The 19,008-nt window shown below is 39.8% G+C and overlaps 1 protein-coding gene across 1 annotated transcript in view; it reads right to left on the reverse strand.

The window, feature by feature from the left end:
* LOC148424883 (protein TANC1-like) overlaps positions 1-19,008 on the reverse strand; it is a 59,302-nt gene that overhangs the window by 29,781 nt on the left and 10,513 nt on the right. Inside the window, exons 2-7 of the mRNA XM_088413006.1 lie at positions 17,238-17,330; positions 14,952-15,082; positions 11,406-11,697; positions 9,385-9,666; positions 2,173-2,289; positions 615-905 (exon numbers count right to left, since the gene is read on the reverse strand). Coding sequence (XP_088269132.1) covers positions 615-905; positions 2,173-2,289; positions 9,385-9,666; positions 11,406-11,697; positions 14,952-15,032 — 1,063 coding nt within the window. The 5' untranslated portion in view covers positions 15,033-15,082; positions 17,238-17,330. The remainder of the gene's footprint in view (positions 1-614; positions 906-2,172; positions 2,290-9,384; positions 9,667-11,405; positions 11,698-14,951; positions 15,083-17,237; positions 17,331-19,008) is intronic.

The raw sequence follows: 19,008 nt of genomic DNA on the forward strand, positions 1-19,008 counted from the left end.
GAGAGAGAGAGAGAGAGCGAGAGAGAGAGAGAATGAAACAGTCGCAAAAGTTTGTATGCTTGTGGGGATTCGTACTTTGCTGTTCACTTGGAGACAAGATAAAAGCGCAAAAGAAACAAAAACCTATTTTTTTTTTATCTCTATGTAGTAGTAGTTGTAATTGTAGTGGTAATATATAGTAGTATCACCAGTCACTTTTTGGGTTGAAACCTATTTGTTATTAATTGAAAAACGTTAATACTGTACTAAAAAACCTCTATCATTTTTTTTCTGAAAGTATGCCAGCAGGATGCTAACATATTGTGCAAAAATGGAAATTTTCATAGATGTTTCGGTAATTATAAACATCCAAACAACTGCTACTTTACCACACACAGAGCAGCATGATTCAAACTCTGCCCTGTGGCAACAACAAATGTTCCTGAATAATGTCTTTCTTCTTGATGTTAATTATGCTGCACTTTTTCCAGTAGACCCCCAAACTGCCTGGCGTGTTGTGGCAACATGTGGTATTATACTGAAACAACACAAATCTTACAGACTTGCCTGCATACTGAAAAAGAAAACAAACTTAAAAATGTGTACAACGTGAAATAGAATTATGAGAACCTTACATTTGGGAGAGGAGCTCGGGCTGTGAGGAATGCTGGGCCCTCCGTGTTGCGTGCGCACGCCGTGACAGCTGAGCGCCACCAAGCGCCACATGATAGCAGTCTTGCCCGAGCCCGCGTTTCCCACGATGACAGCCCCTCTTCCCTCGCAGTTGCTAGTTTTCCTCAATACCTCATCCAGACGCGTAAAGAGCCAATCCCGACCCACAAAAGATTTTTCCGGGATGATGCCGGGAACTTCAAACAACAGCGGTTTCAGCATGATGTCAGCTTGTTTGAAATGGGCCAATCTCCCTGGGGAAAGTGTGAGATGAGAGGAAGGGACAAAAATACTCATATGCTGAAGTAAAGCACATGCATAGCTAGCCTACTTGGGTTAAAAACAAAGACTGGTCAAAATACAGTAAAAAGTACGGAGATATAATATTTATTGTCAGTTTTATGCAAAACGCATTTGGATTAGTTACCTAGTGCCTCTCAATTATCTTTTGCACCCCCCCCCCCCCCACACACACACACACACACACATTTGCACACACTCATATTTGCAGCCAGAAGTTTTTCACAACGGGACTTTTCACAATAGCAACAGTTGCAAGTATCATTTTTTAATAATAACAAAAGAAAAAAGCAATATAAATCAACTTTCCACAACTTTGTTTTTTACTTTTTACAGCATTTATACAAGTTACAGGATAGTCTAAAATAGAAAAAAAGAGAAAACTATTTGCGCCCCCACTCGCCACTCAGACTTTAAATATGATTATTATATTGTTGAAGTATACCTAAAACTGTAGAATTTTCAACATTAAAAAAAGAAAAATGGCAACATGAATCAACTTTCAATAACTGTTCATTACTTTTATAGACGTTATACAGGTTACAGGTTAGTCTAAAACTGAAAAAAGTGCATAGAAGTGATTGAACTACAATTTATTTTTTTATTGCAATAACACTTCATATGACAAAGCCCTTTCCCTGGGGTCATCCGCGCAACCCCTGACATCGACTCGCGCCCGCCCCCAGGGGAGCCCGCCCCACTATCTGAGAAGGACTGAGCTACCTTAGTGTTGAAACAGCGTTTAATACTATCAAACTGACTGACATGAACCAGTGCTAAATTGGACTAATTGAAAAATACACATAAGTTTTTTTTTTCAAATTAGGCGTAACATTTCTGATGACCGAAGGCATACAAAAATAATCCTTGTGTTCTGAATTTGGTCACGTGATGTTCGCAAGCTGAGCCATGATTGGTCGTTACGTGAGCCCTGAGCAACTGTGAAGTCATTTTTAGTTGACAGATGAGAAAAATAAAAACGGGTGTATTTTCATGCTCTGTAATTCATATTCCGCAAAAAGCGATTTTAATAAGAATACAATTCAGACTAGTGAGCTGATAGAGAACATATTATTATAAAGACCATTTTTGACCTGAGTTCCCTTTAAGAAAAGAGTATTTGCGCTTTGTGACTTGCCACGGCTGGAGCTGACCCAGCACAAAGCCATATTACCGCTGCACTTAACGTATATCCCAAGGGTAACAAATACAGTAAAATACCTTTGGAGTCCTCGTTTGTGCGCCCAGGTGTGTGTAGCTTGCGGACAGAGCCCCTATGCCCACCAACTTGTTTGTTGTCCAGATAACTGAGATCCTCCAGTCGAGTGGAGCACGTTGCTGCCAAGAGAGTCATAATGAGGGAGGGCAAGGAGATACACAAACTGTACAGAATAAAAGCATTGCACGTGTGAAAGTTATAGCTTGACTTCATTATTGTTTCCATGGAAACATGAGAAATCATCTGTTTTGTTGCTCCATGATGAATCCTCTGTGACCTTGCCAAGTCAGGAGGGAAAAAGAGGCAAGAAACTGTTCTGTCATCTTGATTTGACAGTTTGGTCCAATTTTTCCTTACTGTCATTCAAGACATATACTATCTTCCAGAAATGAAGACAAACATTTTAATATTTCTTTTGAAGGCAGATTTCAACCCTGGCAAAGCTTTAGGCACAGTAAAGAAATGTGAAAAATATATATTTTTTAGATTCAGAGGAAGTTCTTGCCTCTAGAGCCATATCAAACCTCCACTGGCCAATATGAGGACGAGTGAAGGTGAGAACATTAAATTTAACACACCTGGTCTCCCTTCACGCCTGAGACCTTGAATTGAGTCACATGACAGCAGGGTGGGTAAAATGGCCACTTGGGCCAATCTGGACATTTTCACTTGTGTATTCACTTTTGTTGGCGGTGATTTAAACAGGGCAATATGTTGAGATATTATGCGCACAGTAAATTTACAATATTACACAGCGGGTGAATAATGAAATAAAAGAAAGTGAATAAAGAACATGTAGTGCAGAAGTCAAGCGGGGGAGTTGTTTACTCCCACGCCCGCCTTTGCCATCCACCCACTCATTGAACAGAGTTTACAGGTCAGCCGTGCTTTATCTCAACAGTATTTAAGACATTCTTTGCAGAATTCAGATAGATTATACCGTCAGCAATTTGCTACTTTAATGGAGCTACAGTATCGATCAAGCTGTTGGCTATCTATCTATCTATCTATCTATCTATCTATCTATCTATCTATCTATCTATCTATCTATCTATCTATCTATCTATCTATCTATCTATCTATCTATCTATCTATCTATCTATCTATCTATCTATCTATCTATCTATCTATCTATCTATCTATCCATCCATCCATCCATCCATCCATCCATCCATCCATCCATCCATCCATCGAATGCCATGGATTAAATATATTTTATTGGCAATTTTCTCAAAATTGTTCTCGGCAAAGATTGCATTATTGCAATATTTTGAATAAATCATCCACAGTTCATTTACATCGGAATGAAAAAAACAGCTTCGGTCATAGCACACGTGGATAGATCATACGACAAGACCAATCAAACAGGCAGAGCATGAAACAAGCGCAGCCGCTGGACAGATGATGACCTGGCCTGACTATAATCATGGGCATTCCACTTTTGATGCAGCCTCTGTTAATCTCTGAGGAGCCAAGGAAGCTGTACTGTAGCACATCTCTGAGCTCTTATAGGCTTAACGCATTTAGCAATTTTGGGTTCAAGCTGAAGAATGCCAGACAGCAGTGCCAGTGAATTCACTATATCCCGTAGCCTTTGTCATAATAGATCATCAAATCGGTCAAAAGAAAGGATGGATACATTGCAGCGTTATTCTTTATGGCAGACTCCTAAGCAAATGTTATTTTGGGGCTCTTTCAGGACAAAGGCAAGTCCAAATTTGAAGTTGGTCACCATCATTGTTGTACCACGTTGTGATAATACATGCAGGACGGTAGGTCCACAGTACTGGTCGTAGTTTACACGGAGCAGCGAGAACATAGATGAGTAATGCTTTGTTTATGTGTCCTGCTATGTGAACTGTCACAGATGTTTAAAGTTTTGTATTTACTGTTACATTCTCTATGAATTTTCATTTGTCCATCCATTACAGTCGGTATTATAGGTTCGCTAGCAATTCTCTCTTTGATGAAATGATTAAGGTGATTAAATATACAATGTTTTCCTCTCATTCCCATTTTGCATCACTTTTAAAGTAGATTTTAACTGAAAGTACTAAACAGCTTGAAGCAGGCACATTTTTGTCTAATTGTCAGAACTGGGTGAGCAGGTCTCATTTTCCTTTAGTATTAAATCATAGTCTCCTCAACAGGTGAAAATAATACTTAAACAAATGGTGTAGTTTGAGTAAATCAAATCAATCATTCTTTTTCTGTCATTCTGGACAGTTACAATTTTAAACGAAGCTATAAACCCGATAAACATTTATTTAAAGAATGTCTTATTTATTAAAAAAATGTTTTTTTCACAGCTTGTGTCCAATACACCTGTTCATAACTTGCTTAAATGCAACAATTAAATCGTAACTATTGCAAACCACGCATCCAATAATATTACAGTACGCTACATTGCAGAATTTCCCCTCTTGACTGATCCGGACTTTAATGCAGAGATTCATTTGCGTTTGCTGTATTATTTTTTGTTTACGTCTTTGTGGTGGCTTGCTTCATGCACCTGTTTGTGTGAGAGAAAAGTACACGCCGAACTTTTGCAAATGCTGATACTTAAATGTACTTTCATAATCATCTATCAACAATGACGTAAAAAGAATGGAAATGTAGAGGATCACGTATCCATGAGGAGAATGGAGGATGGAGAGAACATCTTCAGTATGAGGTGTGAACAGGAGAAACAGTGTGAAGGAGGTGTGGCGTGGGATGAGAAAGATTGCTGGCTAAAGACCGCCTGGCCAAACTGCTGAGTGGACCACAAATGAGAGTAAGGAGAGTGAAAGAGAGAGAGTGAGAAAAAAAATAATGTTTTCAGCTAGTTTGACAACAGCACTGGTCACCCACAACAAAGGCTACCTTTTCATCCCCTGCTAATGACAGTGTGAATAATTGCCCGCCACCTCTTGTTGATTCTTGTCCGCGTTAAAAGGTCAACTCAGCCCCCCTGCACCCATCAAATCTCATAACACAAGCTCGAATTGCGAGCAGCCAATGTGGTACCCCGTCGTTGTTCAATTGCAATGTGATGCCGCTCCTTCGCTAGGTAGAAAATCCGCTACTCTCAAAAGTCAACACAAGTGACCTCAACACAATGACAATCTTTTCAGGAGAACCGACAGTGGAGATATTACCCAATCCCATCACTAATATGTTGCATTTACTGTATACGTCACCTATTAAAGCTTTTTATGGGATGGCACATTCAATTCAATATGAAAGTTGTCTCTCAAAATTTGGCCATTTGTCCTTGATGTCCAAATTAACTTAATATAGTTTTCCTCCACTTATGCCAAAAATTCCATATTCGAGAGGAAAAAAAAAAAAAAATATATATATATATATATATATATATATATATATATATATATATATATATATATATATATATATATATATATATATATATATATATATATATATATATATATATATATATATATATATATATACACATATTAAAGTGTGCACGGGTGTGTGAAATGTCTCCAAGTAGTGGCGTTATTGTTGCAGCACAGATGCAACAACACTAGCAAGGAACAGTTGTTAAACAAGTGCACCCTTGTGGTTCTCCTAGTGCGCTGAATTTTTGGGTTGCATTCACCGAGACCCTAACTATCCATCCATCCATCCAGTTGGCCGGGGGGCACCCTGGACTGTTTGCCAGCCATTCGCAGGGTATACAGACAAACAACCATCCATTCTCGCAATCACACACTAATAACATCAAAATTCCCAGTTTTGTTTTGTTTGAGGGTTAGAGGAACAATGTAGATTCACAATAGAAGGAAACATTTATTATTAGTGGGCGGCTCAGTGGAACAGTGGTTGAAACGTCCGCCTCACAGTTCAGGGACCCAGGGACGCAAATCCACCTTGCTCCGGCCTTCCTATGTGGAGTTTGCATGTGCTCCCGGAGTCTGCGTGGCTTCTCTCTGGGCACTCTGGCTGCCTCCCACACTCCAAAATCCTGCATGGTAAATGTATTTGTCTAAATTGTCTGTAGGTTTGATTGGGTGTGTGAATGTTTGTTTGTCTCTGTGTGCCCTGCAATTGGCTGGCAGTTCAGGGTGTCCTCCGCCTACCGCAAGAAGTCAGCTGGGATAAGCACCAGCAAGCCTGCGACCTTTGTGAGGATAAGCAGCTCTAGAAAATGGATGGATGGATGGATTATTTATTACTTCACATTATTACTCTTATCAACAGTGCTTCACTCTCCAGAGACACACTTGGTTGGAAATAATAATGTTCAATGACGATTCCAGACGAATCAGAGCCTCAATAGTTGTAGGTTATGTGTCCTGCTGCAGGCTAATGTTAACCTCCATCAACTCCTAATGGGGTTACAAAAATACAGGTTTAGCAATTAGGGCCCCCTTACTAAATTCTAAAATGATAATAATGTCTCGCTCACTGCCCCTTTATTTATTAATAGCACATAATTTTATTTGTATTGCATGCAGTGTGATGTAGCTCTGAACTATTCCTAATGATGTATACACATATGGTACACACCAAAGCAACGAACAACTTGAGAAAACAAACCAACATCTTTTTCAGCAATGTAAGCATTAATGCAATATTAATGTATTTATTTAAAAAAAAAAAAAAAACATTCTGTTTAAGATCATACTGGTAGACCAAGTTTATCACTTGTAGTGCAAAAAGGTTTAAAAATGTACTCTCTGGCACTGGCCAAGGTACCCCCCGAGGATCACATGAATAGTCCCCAGGCCTGTTCTGCAAATAGCTTACGAGTGATAGAACGTGGGGCGTCGTGGCTCGGTGGTAGAGTGTTTGTCTCCCAGCTGAGAGGCTGTGCGTTCGTTCCCCCGACCATCAAGACCATGTCCAAGTGTCCTTGAGCAAGACACTGAACCCCCCAATTGCTCCTGATGCTGCATCATCAGTAGGTAAATGACTAGTTAGTGTAAAGCGCTTTGAGTACGCAAGGTAGAAAAGCGCTATATTAGTGAAAGTCCACTTACCATTTACATGGTGATTTACAATGAATTCTACAAACAATTATACGTGTGACATTTACATTACATTTTACACTTGATTTACATACTGTATTTACTACAGATATTCCTTAATTACTGTGAGAAATCAGTAACGTGATCAGTGTCTTCACATAAACTGGTAGCCTATAGTATGTATTACTCAGTACCAAAGAACTAGCTCTCATTTTCAAAAATGTTAATGATCCTTGCTCTATACTTTATGGAAATTTAGATGGATGTCAAGGCTAGCGAGTAAATGCTCAAACCGCTTTCTACACGTCCATTCTTTTACTTCCTGGTTTATTATGGAAAACTGATTGAGTGAAATAAGGTCATTTGAAAAGAATTTTATTCGTAACCTAAGACTTTAGTATAGGGGTCACCAACGTGATGCCCGCTGGCACCAGGTAGCCCCCAAAGATCACATGAGTAGGGCGCAAGCCTGTTCTGCAACTAGCTTGCAAGAGATAGAACATTGGTGATTTTCTATGATTTTAAAAACAATTACTGTATACACATCTGACATTTACATTATATATTACACTTAATTTACACATTTACTACAGCTGTTCCTTAAATATTGTGAAAAATCATTAACATGATGGGTGTCTTCACATAAACTGGTAGCTCTTCGTATTATTCATTACCAAAGAAGTAGCTCTCGGTATCTAGAAGGTTGGTGACCCCTGCAGTTTAGCACAACATGTCATCTTTAACATACTCAATTTGCATTTCCCAGTGGGCTTCTGCTGTTACACATGCTGTATAATATGCATGCATGTTTTTACACTGTAACCTCATTCCTGTATTGCAACTTGACATGATTGTTCCCGAATTTTCCACATGGGAACAACTAAAGCTTTGTTTTAAATTTAGAGCAATACACTATGTTCTTAACTTTCATGCGGAGCAAATATTAGCAGGCCCAACCAGGACTGTGCAACCCACTTTGTCTTTATCCTCAATTTCATCTCGGCTGTCCAAATGAAAGCGCCAGCTGACAGAAGAAACTGGCAGGCTTTACTGTGAATCCACTCCTTAGGGAATCTCTTTTATGCCTGCACTGCAAAGCACAAATGAACAGACATCTAAGGGAATGAGAAGAAGAAGAAGAGGAAGAAGAGCCTTGTGCACCAGCACAGATCGTGACAGGAGAGGTAGGAGAAACATTTTATGACAGCCTCACAGGGCATTTCAACCACTGCTCACTGGTACTTGTAGTCTGGCCGACATACGGCGCGAGGAGTTCTCATTCCCTGAATCTTCAAATGAGAAGTTGAATCATGCTACCTTGACTATCTATTAATACTTCCACAAAATGTATGGTAACTCACTCCTCGATTGCCGTGGCGACCCCACTTTCAAGTTTCATATGTTTTTTTTTCTAACCTTCATTAAGCCGAGGCATAAACTGTATATCACATTATGAAGTAAAGATTATCAGCCATTACATGGATGATCGAAAAGAAAAACGGGTTTTCTGCAAGAACAGAAGCAAATGTGGTGCCAGTTCACACTCACTAGATACCCATCAGAACCGACATTTTATATAATTTAACACGGGCCAAATTTGAGTGCAAGTCTCAGTGTAATCATATTTGACCCCGAAAGGAAAAAAACAACAACATATTCTTAAATGTCTTCATTTAAATGCGTATTGTATCCCTTTCAGAAACATTATCAAGTTTCAAGGTGAAAGAATAACTTCATAGCTTTCAAATTGGTGTAAATTTGACTTGACGGCATGTGTATGGGTTAAAAGCTCATCCTCTTGGCCTGTATGAAGACAATCATCCATCCATCCATTTTCAATAGGCACATCTCTTCACAAATGTCGCAGACTTGCTGGTGCATAACCCAGCTGACTTTGAGCAGTAGATGGGGGACAATCCTGAACTGGTTGCCAACCAATTGCAGGGTACAGGGGGGATGAACAACCATTCACAGAGCAAATCACACCTAAGTGTTACACAATTTAGTGTGTCCAATACGCCTGCCATGCATGTTTTTGGACTGTGGGAGGAAGTTGGAGCGCCCAGAGAAAACCCGCGCGGCTAGGGGAGAACAAGCAAACTCTACACAGTCTGCCGGGTGGAACTGGGGTTCCTTAACAGTGAGGCGGACGTGGTAACCACTGCTAACCACCGATCCGCCAGGAAGCCAATCCTCACATGTTATATGAACAGAACAATGTATGAGCTGTACCTGCCACGGAATTTGGGCGAGGCATGACCAGCGAGGAAGCGCTGTGTATGTGGTGCTGCGGGAGGGGTCTCTTGGGGGGCGGGGGGGTCCTGGGTTCCTTGATTTCAGCTCTCACTGAAGACTCCTCAAGTTTGATGTTGGGATTATTCCGTGGGGGCCCAAGATGGTTGTCCTCGCTTGTGTGGCCCATGACGACAACGTTGCCCCCAGGGGTTTCGTCCAAAGTCAGATCTGAACTTGAGACACTTCGCTCCTCATTCTCAGAAGAACTTGTGATGGTTGCTGAAAACCACAAGTTTAAGATCGGTCAGGTATGCCTGCTTTACAAAGAAAAATCTGATGTAGTGGCACCTTTCTTTACAAACTTTATTTGTTGCCTGACTAAGTAATATTGCCATTGATCCGTTCGAGACACTTATTTAGCATATTTTAACTTATATTTTAATATTTTAATAAATAAAAAAAATAAATAAATATTTTAATATTTTATTTGAGGAATGCACTATGTTTTGTAAAAATAAGTTAATTATTTATTTATAAGAGAGTGTAAACGGAAGTGTTTAAAAAAGCCTTATAAGGGCACGGTGAGTCACCGGGAAACTCTGCTGTTGGTTTGCATTTGAACGTGTGGACACAAGTGTTTTGGCTTACAGTAGCACAATACCAATGAGTGACTGAATGTGCATCTACTACTTTCTTTAAACTTCATTCTGGCTTTCCACGTAACACAAACACAGTGATGCAGACGTGCTAACCACTGTGCTATTGAGCCACCCACTCTGTTGCCCATTTGTATATTTTATGCTCATTATCTATTTTCCTCAGGTGTCCCAGTATAGCGCTAAAGCCCCGGCTGAAAGGAAAGTAGCGACTGATCTTGGGGATACAACATAGACGTGATCAAGCTCTACTGGGAGGACGTAAGTGTAGTTTGGTTGTCAGTGGAAGTTTAGTCAGGAACTTTGCCAAATGTGTTTTTTACACATGGGCTTCCAACGCATTTTGTTTCAAAAACAAATTAGGCATAAGCCATTTTTTGAACTGTTTTGGAATCCAAGTTTGTTTCACAATTAATTTAACAATTACATTAAATTCATTTAACAAAAACTGATTTCAGGTCACATTTCTATTCATGGCAGGGCTCAGACCTATTGTATGTATGAAACCGTTTTAAATCCTATCTGCATAAGCTTACACAGACTGAACCACCATCATACTAAGTGAAATAAACCAAGTTATTCTCTTAAAATACACAATTGAAGGCTTTTATCATTCTTGATGCAGCCTTTGCCCTTTAGTATTTAACTATAAATACAGAATCTATTTAGAGAATAAAAAAGTGTCCTATTTTAGGCGCATCAGACCCATAAGCAAGAAAGACAGCAGTGTCCCAGTTTTGACAGCAGGGAATTGAAGCCTTGAGGCTGAAGTGGAACAGGCGGCACACAGAAACTGCGGGATGGCAGTACACATTTCACAAGGACTTGCAGCTAGGTGACGGTTCATCCAACTTCCTGTCTGCATCACCTAAAAGGCCTGCTGCAAGTCAGCTGGGCTGATACTCAAGCAACTGCTACTTTAACACACTTGGCGTAAGCAACAAATGAAAACATAGACTAACATTTCATTCAAAAAAAGCGCACTCTATCTTCTCAGTGGTCACAGTGACCATCAGTCTTGGGAGTAATTACAAAAGTAATGTAATTACTGTAAAGCAAAATGTAATATGTTGCACAAAAAAAAAATTAGTGATCTTGTACTCCTTACAAATGAGAGTAAAGTAATGCATTATAATGCATTTTTAGCCTGAAAGTAATGCAACAGTAGTCTAATTACATTTTAAATTCAGTAATATTGTACTGTAAGAAATGACTTTGAAATGACAGTAACAAGTCATAAATAATGCATTACAGTTTTGAAGTAACTTGCCCAACACTGGTGACCATGACTGTTGTTTTGCTTGAAAATCTGTGATGTCCACAATACAGCTTGTCCAAACATAAAAGCTGATCAAATCTCACCGATAATTCCACTGTCTTTGCTCTCCAGTGTTGAGGAGGGGCTTTGAGAAGGTGGGCCGAGGCTGCTCCCGGCAGCGAGCCCAGCAGAACATTGAGCGGGACTGCGACCGGGACTGGAGAGTGTCCCGCTGGGGCTGAAGCTGGAGCCTCCGTGTGGTGAAGATGAAGGCAGAGGCAAAGGGTGGCACACATTACTGCTGCTTAAGGTGGAGGAGGGGCTCCCAGAACAAGGAGACGCAGTGCTGCAGGTCAATGTGGAGCTCGGGCTCACTCCCTGAGCGGGAGTATCACCCTGAAACAAAACAAAAAACAAAAACAAAAAAAACACGCTAAATATGAATAAGTCAGATGAGGGATATTACTTTTAGTGGTCTGTTTTTTTTTCTCTGGCAGTGTTTGCCTTTAGCCTCATTGCAAAAGCTCCATGAATGATTATTTGATATCACTGTACTCCTAGTACTCAATAGTAAGACAGTTCAGTGGTGCAGAACGTTAAGAATTCACGAGCAAATGTCTGTTGAACAAGTCTTTTCTTTCACTGATTGTGAGGGTGAAAATAGCAATAGTAAGACAATGTTGTTTTACTGCTCTATCCTATTAAAAACATTTATTTGATATCCTTGATATTCAGCTTAAGGTCAACGTAGTAGTAGTAGTGTACCCTGGTTGATAACTGTGAGTCGGTAGGAGTCGTAGTGACATACACTAACATTTTCACTAACTGTCATTTTCCCCAGTTCTATGGACAGCTGGTTAGAATCTCAAATGAATCCTGCACTGTTGACATTCACTGTTTACAGAAAAAACCATTCGACACACAATGCTGTTCAAAATGGAAAATAACCACAGAGATGGATATTCTTCACAAATGATACTTTTTGAGACATAAAAACCAATGAACATACAACTTGAATATGTGAATGACATTGATCATAGAGTCCTTTTTAATGTGCGCAAGGGTAAAAATAAAAAAGGTGGAAGAAAAGATAAATAGTTAGGTATCACTGTCCCTCTGTTTTATTAGTTCAATTAAAATGGATTTCCCAATTTTACTCATCTCAGGCATACTACCAGAAAAAAAAAAAAACTTTCCTGAGATCAGCAATTTTCTCTGTACACTCAAAAATTGTCATTCACTGAGCATTTTTTGTTGTATGTTTGTAAATCAGTTATTATTTCGCCATTGAAAAATCATTTCTCAGTCTTTTTTGGGTTGTCACAAAAGCATAAAATATCAGCATCAAAGTTTACTTCTTCTACTCTGCTTGGTATCTTTCATTTCACAAATAGTATTCTTCTTTTGCGGTGTTTTGGTCAACTCAAGGTGTGTTTTACTGCTGATTGCCATCTATCCATCCATTATCATAACCGTTTATCCTTGCAAATGTCCCAGGTGTGCTGGAGCTGGAACTGGTTACCAGCCAATTACAGGGCACACTAAAACAAACAAACGTTTATCCTCATTTATTCTTACAATTATTCTCAATAAGATGCATGGTTTTCAAATGCGGGAGGAAACCGGAGTACCTGAAGAAAACCCATGCAGGCACAATGAGAACATGCGAACGCCATACGGACAGGCCATAGCCGGAAGCAAACCCACGACTTCCAACTCATTCTTACTAAACTGTTGTTATATGGTTATGGAATCTGGTTCAAAAGATCAGTCAAAATGCTCAAACTCCACTGACAATATGTGGGGCTTTGCTTTAAAGAAGAAAAAAAACACTCACACACAAGTAGCAAATAAATAATTATACTATTTGGACCAATTATGTCTAATTGGATCATTACCTGCTGGAAAGTGTTGAAAGAGGTTGCGTTTTATGAAATTGGTTCTATGAATATTTTGAATAGCGTTAAAGCATAACAAATAAATGTAAAAGTGGCTAAAAATGTCCATCGGAGCTTTGATGCCAACATGAGATGGATTGTGGGCTTTAAACAATCAACAAGCAAATAATACATTTCGACACACAGGAAATATCAATATTCTAAAATAAGTGCGTCAACATGAGCTGCAGGAGCTGTTTCGACGAGATGGTCAGTTTCATAACACGCTTTTAGGTATTCCTTGAATCAGTACATACGCTCCTACAAATGCAAAATGTACCTTGAAATATTCGCACAAATCCTGCCGGGATCGTTTTATTGGTACATCATGCCCTAAGAAAAAAAAAAGGGCTTTCTCATAATAATTTTATCTTGGTGATTTGATCAAACACATCGCGGGTCTTCTATCACTGATGCAACGTTTATGCAACGCAGGGAGTGAAGAGAAATGAAGCAGCTCGCCGATGTTCCTATTATACCGGCGCCTAATCCATCTCAGCCAGCCCAGGACAAGCCACATTCCTCATGTGATCCCTGCTATCTCGGTGAAAGTGACTGGATCTAGAGCTCAGGTGCTGAAATGAGGCTGGCTAAATGGGCCAAGGCACAGAGATGGCGCCACAAGCATGTCCAATATCTCACAGAGTACACGCAGTAGTGGGACACTTGCAACAGTCATACTAGTCACCTGCTATGGAAAGTCCTTTGAGGATTTATTCTACATCCTTGATATTCATCTTAAGGTACAAATATTTTCTTTGTACTTGCAAGTAAAACAATTCCACACACAGTAGAACCCGTACTGTTTTTACTAGTGACTAGTGACCTTTACTAGCGACAACCAATTGCAGGGCACATGATGTTAACAAGTAGAATGTTATAAGGTTGTCCTTAAGGACAACATGTAAGAGTGCTTGGACCTTAAAGGAGAAATCAAGGATATCAAATGAATGTAAAGACAGAATATTTGATCTCCAGTTAGAGGCCCTTGTACTTGTATGCTCATTGTCCTCACCTGTGAGATAATTCAGTAACAAATAAGACACACTAATAGAAATGCCGTTTCCTACTAGTAAATGATTCGACGACTGCAAATTGCTTTCTGTAATCTCTCCTCCAGGACATCCTTGCAAAAGAGATGTAAATCTCAAGTGGATCTCTTCCTGGATAAATAAAGGTTTAAAAATAATGTTTGCAAAATATCCAGATAACTTTTGTTCTTGTAGCATAACAACTTTATGTTACTTACATGTAAAGCTGTGCACTAGTTAACTTCTGCAAGTTACTAGTAGTATTCGCGAAAAGATAAATGGTGATAGTCTATGAGACGTACCTTCCTTTGGGTTAGGTCTAGTGCGGGAGAGTAGTTTACTAGTACTAGAACTTGATTGGGACTCTTCATTCCACTGCGCAATTCATTGTCTTAGTAGTGAGGACAAAGAGCACATCGGTACATGGAGCTTGAGATGGATATTGAATAAGTGCTTAAATGACATTTATAAAGACTGCAACAATTCATATTGCAGATTACAAATCACTTCTAATTGGATGATTTAATTTCACTGATGATAATTAGTATGTGTTTGCTACTCAGCACATATTGAATTTATGCTTAATGAAAGAAATCAGCGAGAGATGTAAATATGAAGAAAATTAGCCATTGTTTATTCTTAAAGGCCTACAGAGGGAGGGTAAATGAAGTTGCTGTCTTACCTTCTTTTCCCTCCTGTCCTCCATAGGACAGCTAGCAATGCCTGGCGTTGCTTCTCCCAATAAGAAGCATAGTCTGGTCATCAGTTCCTGGGAAGAAATTGAGGAGCCCAACTGGGGCTCCACGTGAAGGTCTGGAACAAACACAGGCATACGTCCACACACATTCAGTGTGGCCAATAATGGTGTGGTGGGAAAGGGTAGGCCGCTTTATGGTCCCTTAGTGACATAGCGCCGTTTCAGCATTCATTCTATATATTTGATATCTATGTACTAGAATAGTCTTTGTCTCATAAGACATTTTAATGCGCTTGTGGAATGGCTTAGAGCAAACAGTGGGACTTATTAAGAATGTTTCTTCCACCACATTGGCCTTTTTCGGCCTACTAGTAAAACAAATTGAACATTACTAGTCAACTACCATACTGTAAAAGACACTGGTAACACTACATCCCCTAACTAGTATACAGCAAGTCTTGACCTCCTGGACACTACTACTAGTATGCCTGCTATGTTTGCCTCAAGCATATGTATGACAAGCCATTTCAGGATTTTTTACATGTTCCTGATAGAAAGTTTAAAATGTCAAGTTGTATCATTTTATGTCACGGTTAGCACTAGTAGGAGGAACGGCGTAAATATGGCGGCCACGGCCACCCCTTGTCACTTTTTCCACAATTAGGGTGGGAATTCTGAGACATTTGAGATGTTGTCTCACCCTGGCAATCCCACAAGAGAATTTTTGACTACGCCTTTGAGTACGAAACATCCAGTAGTCAACTCGTGCAAAGTTGTCCCAGTAGTACAGTATGCCAAGTTTGGCCTAGAAGTGAGGATAAGAGGGCACTAGTAGATGCACCTTAAGATGGATAGCAAGGATACTGAAACATTTGGAAAAGTCTTGGAGCATTTTTTTTCCCAATATCTCTGATATGTACTCATAGGTAAACACTAGCAGTGGGGAAAATATTGATGTTAAACCACAATGTTTTCTACGAAACAGCCCAGGAAGGACATGGGGTGTACTTGTACAGTATCTTCAAATGTGAGTTGGACATTAAAAATGCTCGAATTGCTCGCCCTGTTTGCGAGGCTTGACAGTGAAGATAAAGTACATGGATATCAATGATAGGTGATACTTCTGAAAGGGCTTTCTATAGGTAGCATCACAAGGTTGTGTGAGGTAGAGTTTGCCAGGTGCTCTTGGTAAAAAAATACAGCTTGTGAATTTTAATGAGCTTGGTGCGTAGAGGGATGCACAGCCTTGTCTTTTGCTTCCGGAGAGATTGAGATGATGCAGGACATACGGTGCATTCATTTATCATTAGTTAAGGCTCCCTGATGCTTTGACCTCCAACCCCACGGCACCAACGCGGCTCATCTCCTCACGGAATAAAAGCACGCTTCAAAATTGTTTGTGCCTTTAAGCAGCCGAGCAATTCACTTTTCGTGTTCTTGCACCTCATGTTCGGGGCTGAGTAACATGCATATTGAGTAGGCTCATAAACAGGATGACAGAACATCTCAGATAACAAGAACAGCTCACGCCGCCTCGCACACATCTTTGCATCCACACACATTTGTTTTGCACTCGTTTTTTTTTTCTCTTCGTTTGAAAATACTGCTTTAAATCGCCCTCGCATTCAACCCGAACGCTAGCCTTGAGAGAATGAAGGTCAATTTTAATAGACAGGCCTGGGCATTTAGTTTCACAGGGCTCCCCAATTAGAGCCTTTTTTTTCTACGCACTTCTCACTTCACAGCTTGGGAGAGAATAAGGGAAAGGGTTGGAGGGAGGTGGGGATGACAAGAAAACTTTGCATTTAGTCAGCAGAGCACGAAGACTCATTCTGGAGTAATACGAGGACACCGTGAATGTCCAGTGCTATTCATCAAACCATCGAGCTGTTGCCATTGGAAACGGGAAGCTGAAAGGTGCCTGGCAACCGGGATTGAAAATGCCTTCTAAATTAATCTTCATATATTACGGCTCCCTGTTCACAGACAGATGAAAACTTGTTTTCATGATTGATATTTTTTTATGTCGTTGAAGTTTGTGTCATATAAGTGACCTTGCATCCTGTGAAAATTAGACTATTATTTTACTGGCATTCACCTGAAATGTATAACTTCATTCAGATCTTTACAGATGTTATTAAAATACACACACACGCACACGGTTCACATCCCTCATCTTGATCCCATTCATTCTCCTCAGCGGTATAGCTTCGCTCATCATCAAACAGATAACAGCCACAATGCCAAACACACCCATTCCCGTACGCTCACCTCCGTGGGCTGTTTCGCCACAGCCCAAGGCGAAGACGAGAGGTCCTCTCGAGTGCCGCGAGCCGTCCACATAGTCCAGCTTTCTCACCCGTCCTTCGGCCACAGCACAGCACAGGGGAGAAGGAGATGGGAGATGGGAGGGGTGGAAGAGAAGTGATGGCAAGAGGGGAGGGAGGGGTTTTCAGAGTGCAGCCAGGGAGGAATACGAAAGAGAGAGAGAGATTAAGCCTCTCCAGATAAGATCTGCAGAGAATTTAAATCATGTCCCACGAGTATAAATGATTATATACACATAATGTGCTATGTAAACATTTTCCTGCTCACTGTAACAAGGGCATTTGTCTGTGTTATATTTAGTGTGTATGTGTGTGTGTGTGTGTGTGTGTGTGTGTATATATATGAGGAACAGTGCACAACTATTGATGTGTGGGTGTGTCTCAATTTATGCAATTTCTGAGGCTCCTCTGGAGCGCAGTTGCTTAAGGACTGACTTTACATGATTCATAATAAAATCACTGAGATTCAATTAATTTTCACACCAAGGGTTGGTCACTGTTTGAGTCGTGGTCAAAGTATTTAGTCAGACATCATTCACTGGCCAGGCTATTGTGCACAGTTAAACCACTGATTTTTACATGAGTGCCAAAAGAAAGCAATTTATAGGGCATTTCAAGAGATTTTCCATGTTGCCTTTGATCTATCTATCTATCTATCTATCTATCTATCTATCTATCTATCTATCTATCTATCTATCTATCTATCTATCTATCTATCTATCTATCTATCTATCTATCCATTCATCCATCATCCATTCACCCATCCATCTATCCATCCATCCATTCATGTGTTTACCTACTGTCCTGCCTACCTACCATTTGCTGTGAAACGTGCATTGTTGCATGTTGCTTGTACACTTTCTTCTACTGTAGTTATCCATCGTCACTTGTAGTATTAGTAGCACATAAATGAGTTGCCTTACTAAGTAAAAATGTAGATGTCCTATAATGAACATCCTGTAAGATGGCATACAGCATAAAAATGCTTCTCAATTGTTTTTGCAACCCCCCAAGGAAGGACTTAAGTAAAGTTGGCAAGATATTGGCAGATTCGGACTTTCGCGATCAATACCTCTCAGATAAAACGTCGTCGAAACACCAAAGTCGCCTTTATGCCTCCTTCGTAACACAGACTACCAGCTACAATGTCAAAAAAAGACATTTGTAAAATATTTAAACCGTTTCTTTCGGTGAAAAGACGCAATTGAGCTCTATGAGCAGCAGAGGCTGGGCGAGCGCGCAAGGGACAGTCTGCAAATTACTAGATGAGGAGGGGGAAAAAAACAATAACGCCACAATTTGTGATTATGAATTCAACGAACAAATCAAAGACATTAACATAATCATATTGGGACAGTGCTTTTGAATAAAAAAAAGCGTTTGTTTAATTTTGGATAATTTGTGTACTTAAAAATCATTAATAAACTGTATATTCATCTATAGCTCCAATATTGTTTAATATAAGGAGTCCAAAATCACTGGGCATTCATGACATTTTCATGATCGCACTACAACACTCGTTTTTTAAATGAATTATTTTGATAAATTTTGGGGCTTTATTTTAAATGCTTGTTAATCATTTATACCCTCAAAAAGAATCAGTGGCTCCCCTTTTTGAGTTGGGGTAAACCCTCCTAAATCACTACAACCATCAATGAAGTACTCCCAATTATGCAACAACTGCTGGTTTTCTAATAAATTCCTTTGCCTAATTT

Source organism: Hippichthys cyanospilos, chromosome 4 (assembly GCF_059441005.1).
Source record: "Hippichthys cyanospilos isolate Australia breed blue-spotted pipefish chromosome 4, RoL_Hcya_1.0, whole genome shotgun sequence".
NCBI classification, from domain to species: Eukaryota; Metazoa; Chordata; class Actinopteri; order Syngnathiformes; family Syngnathidae; genus Hippichthys; species Hippichthys cyanospilos.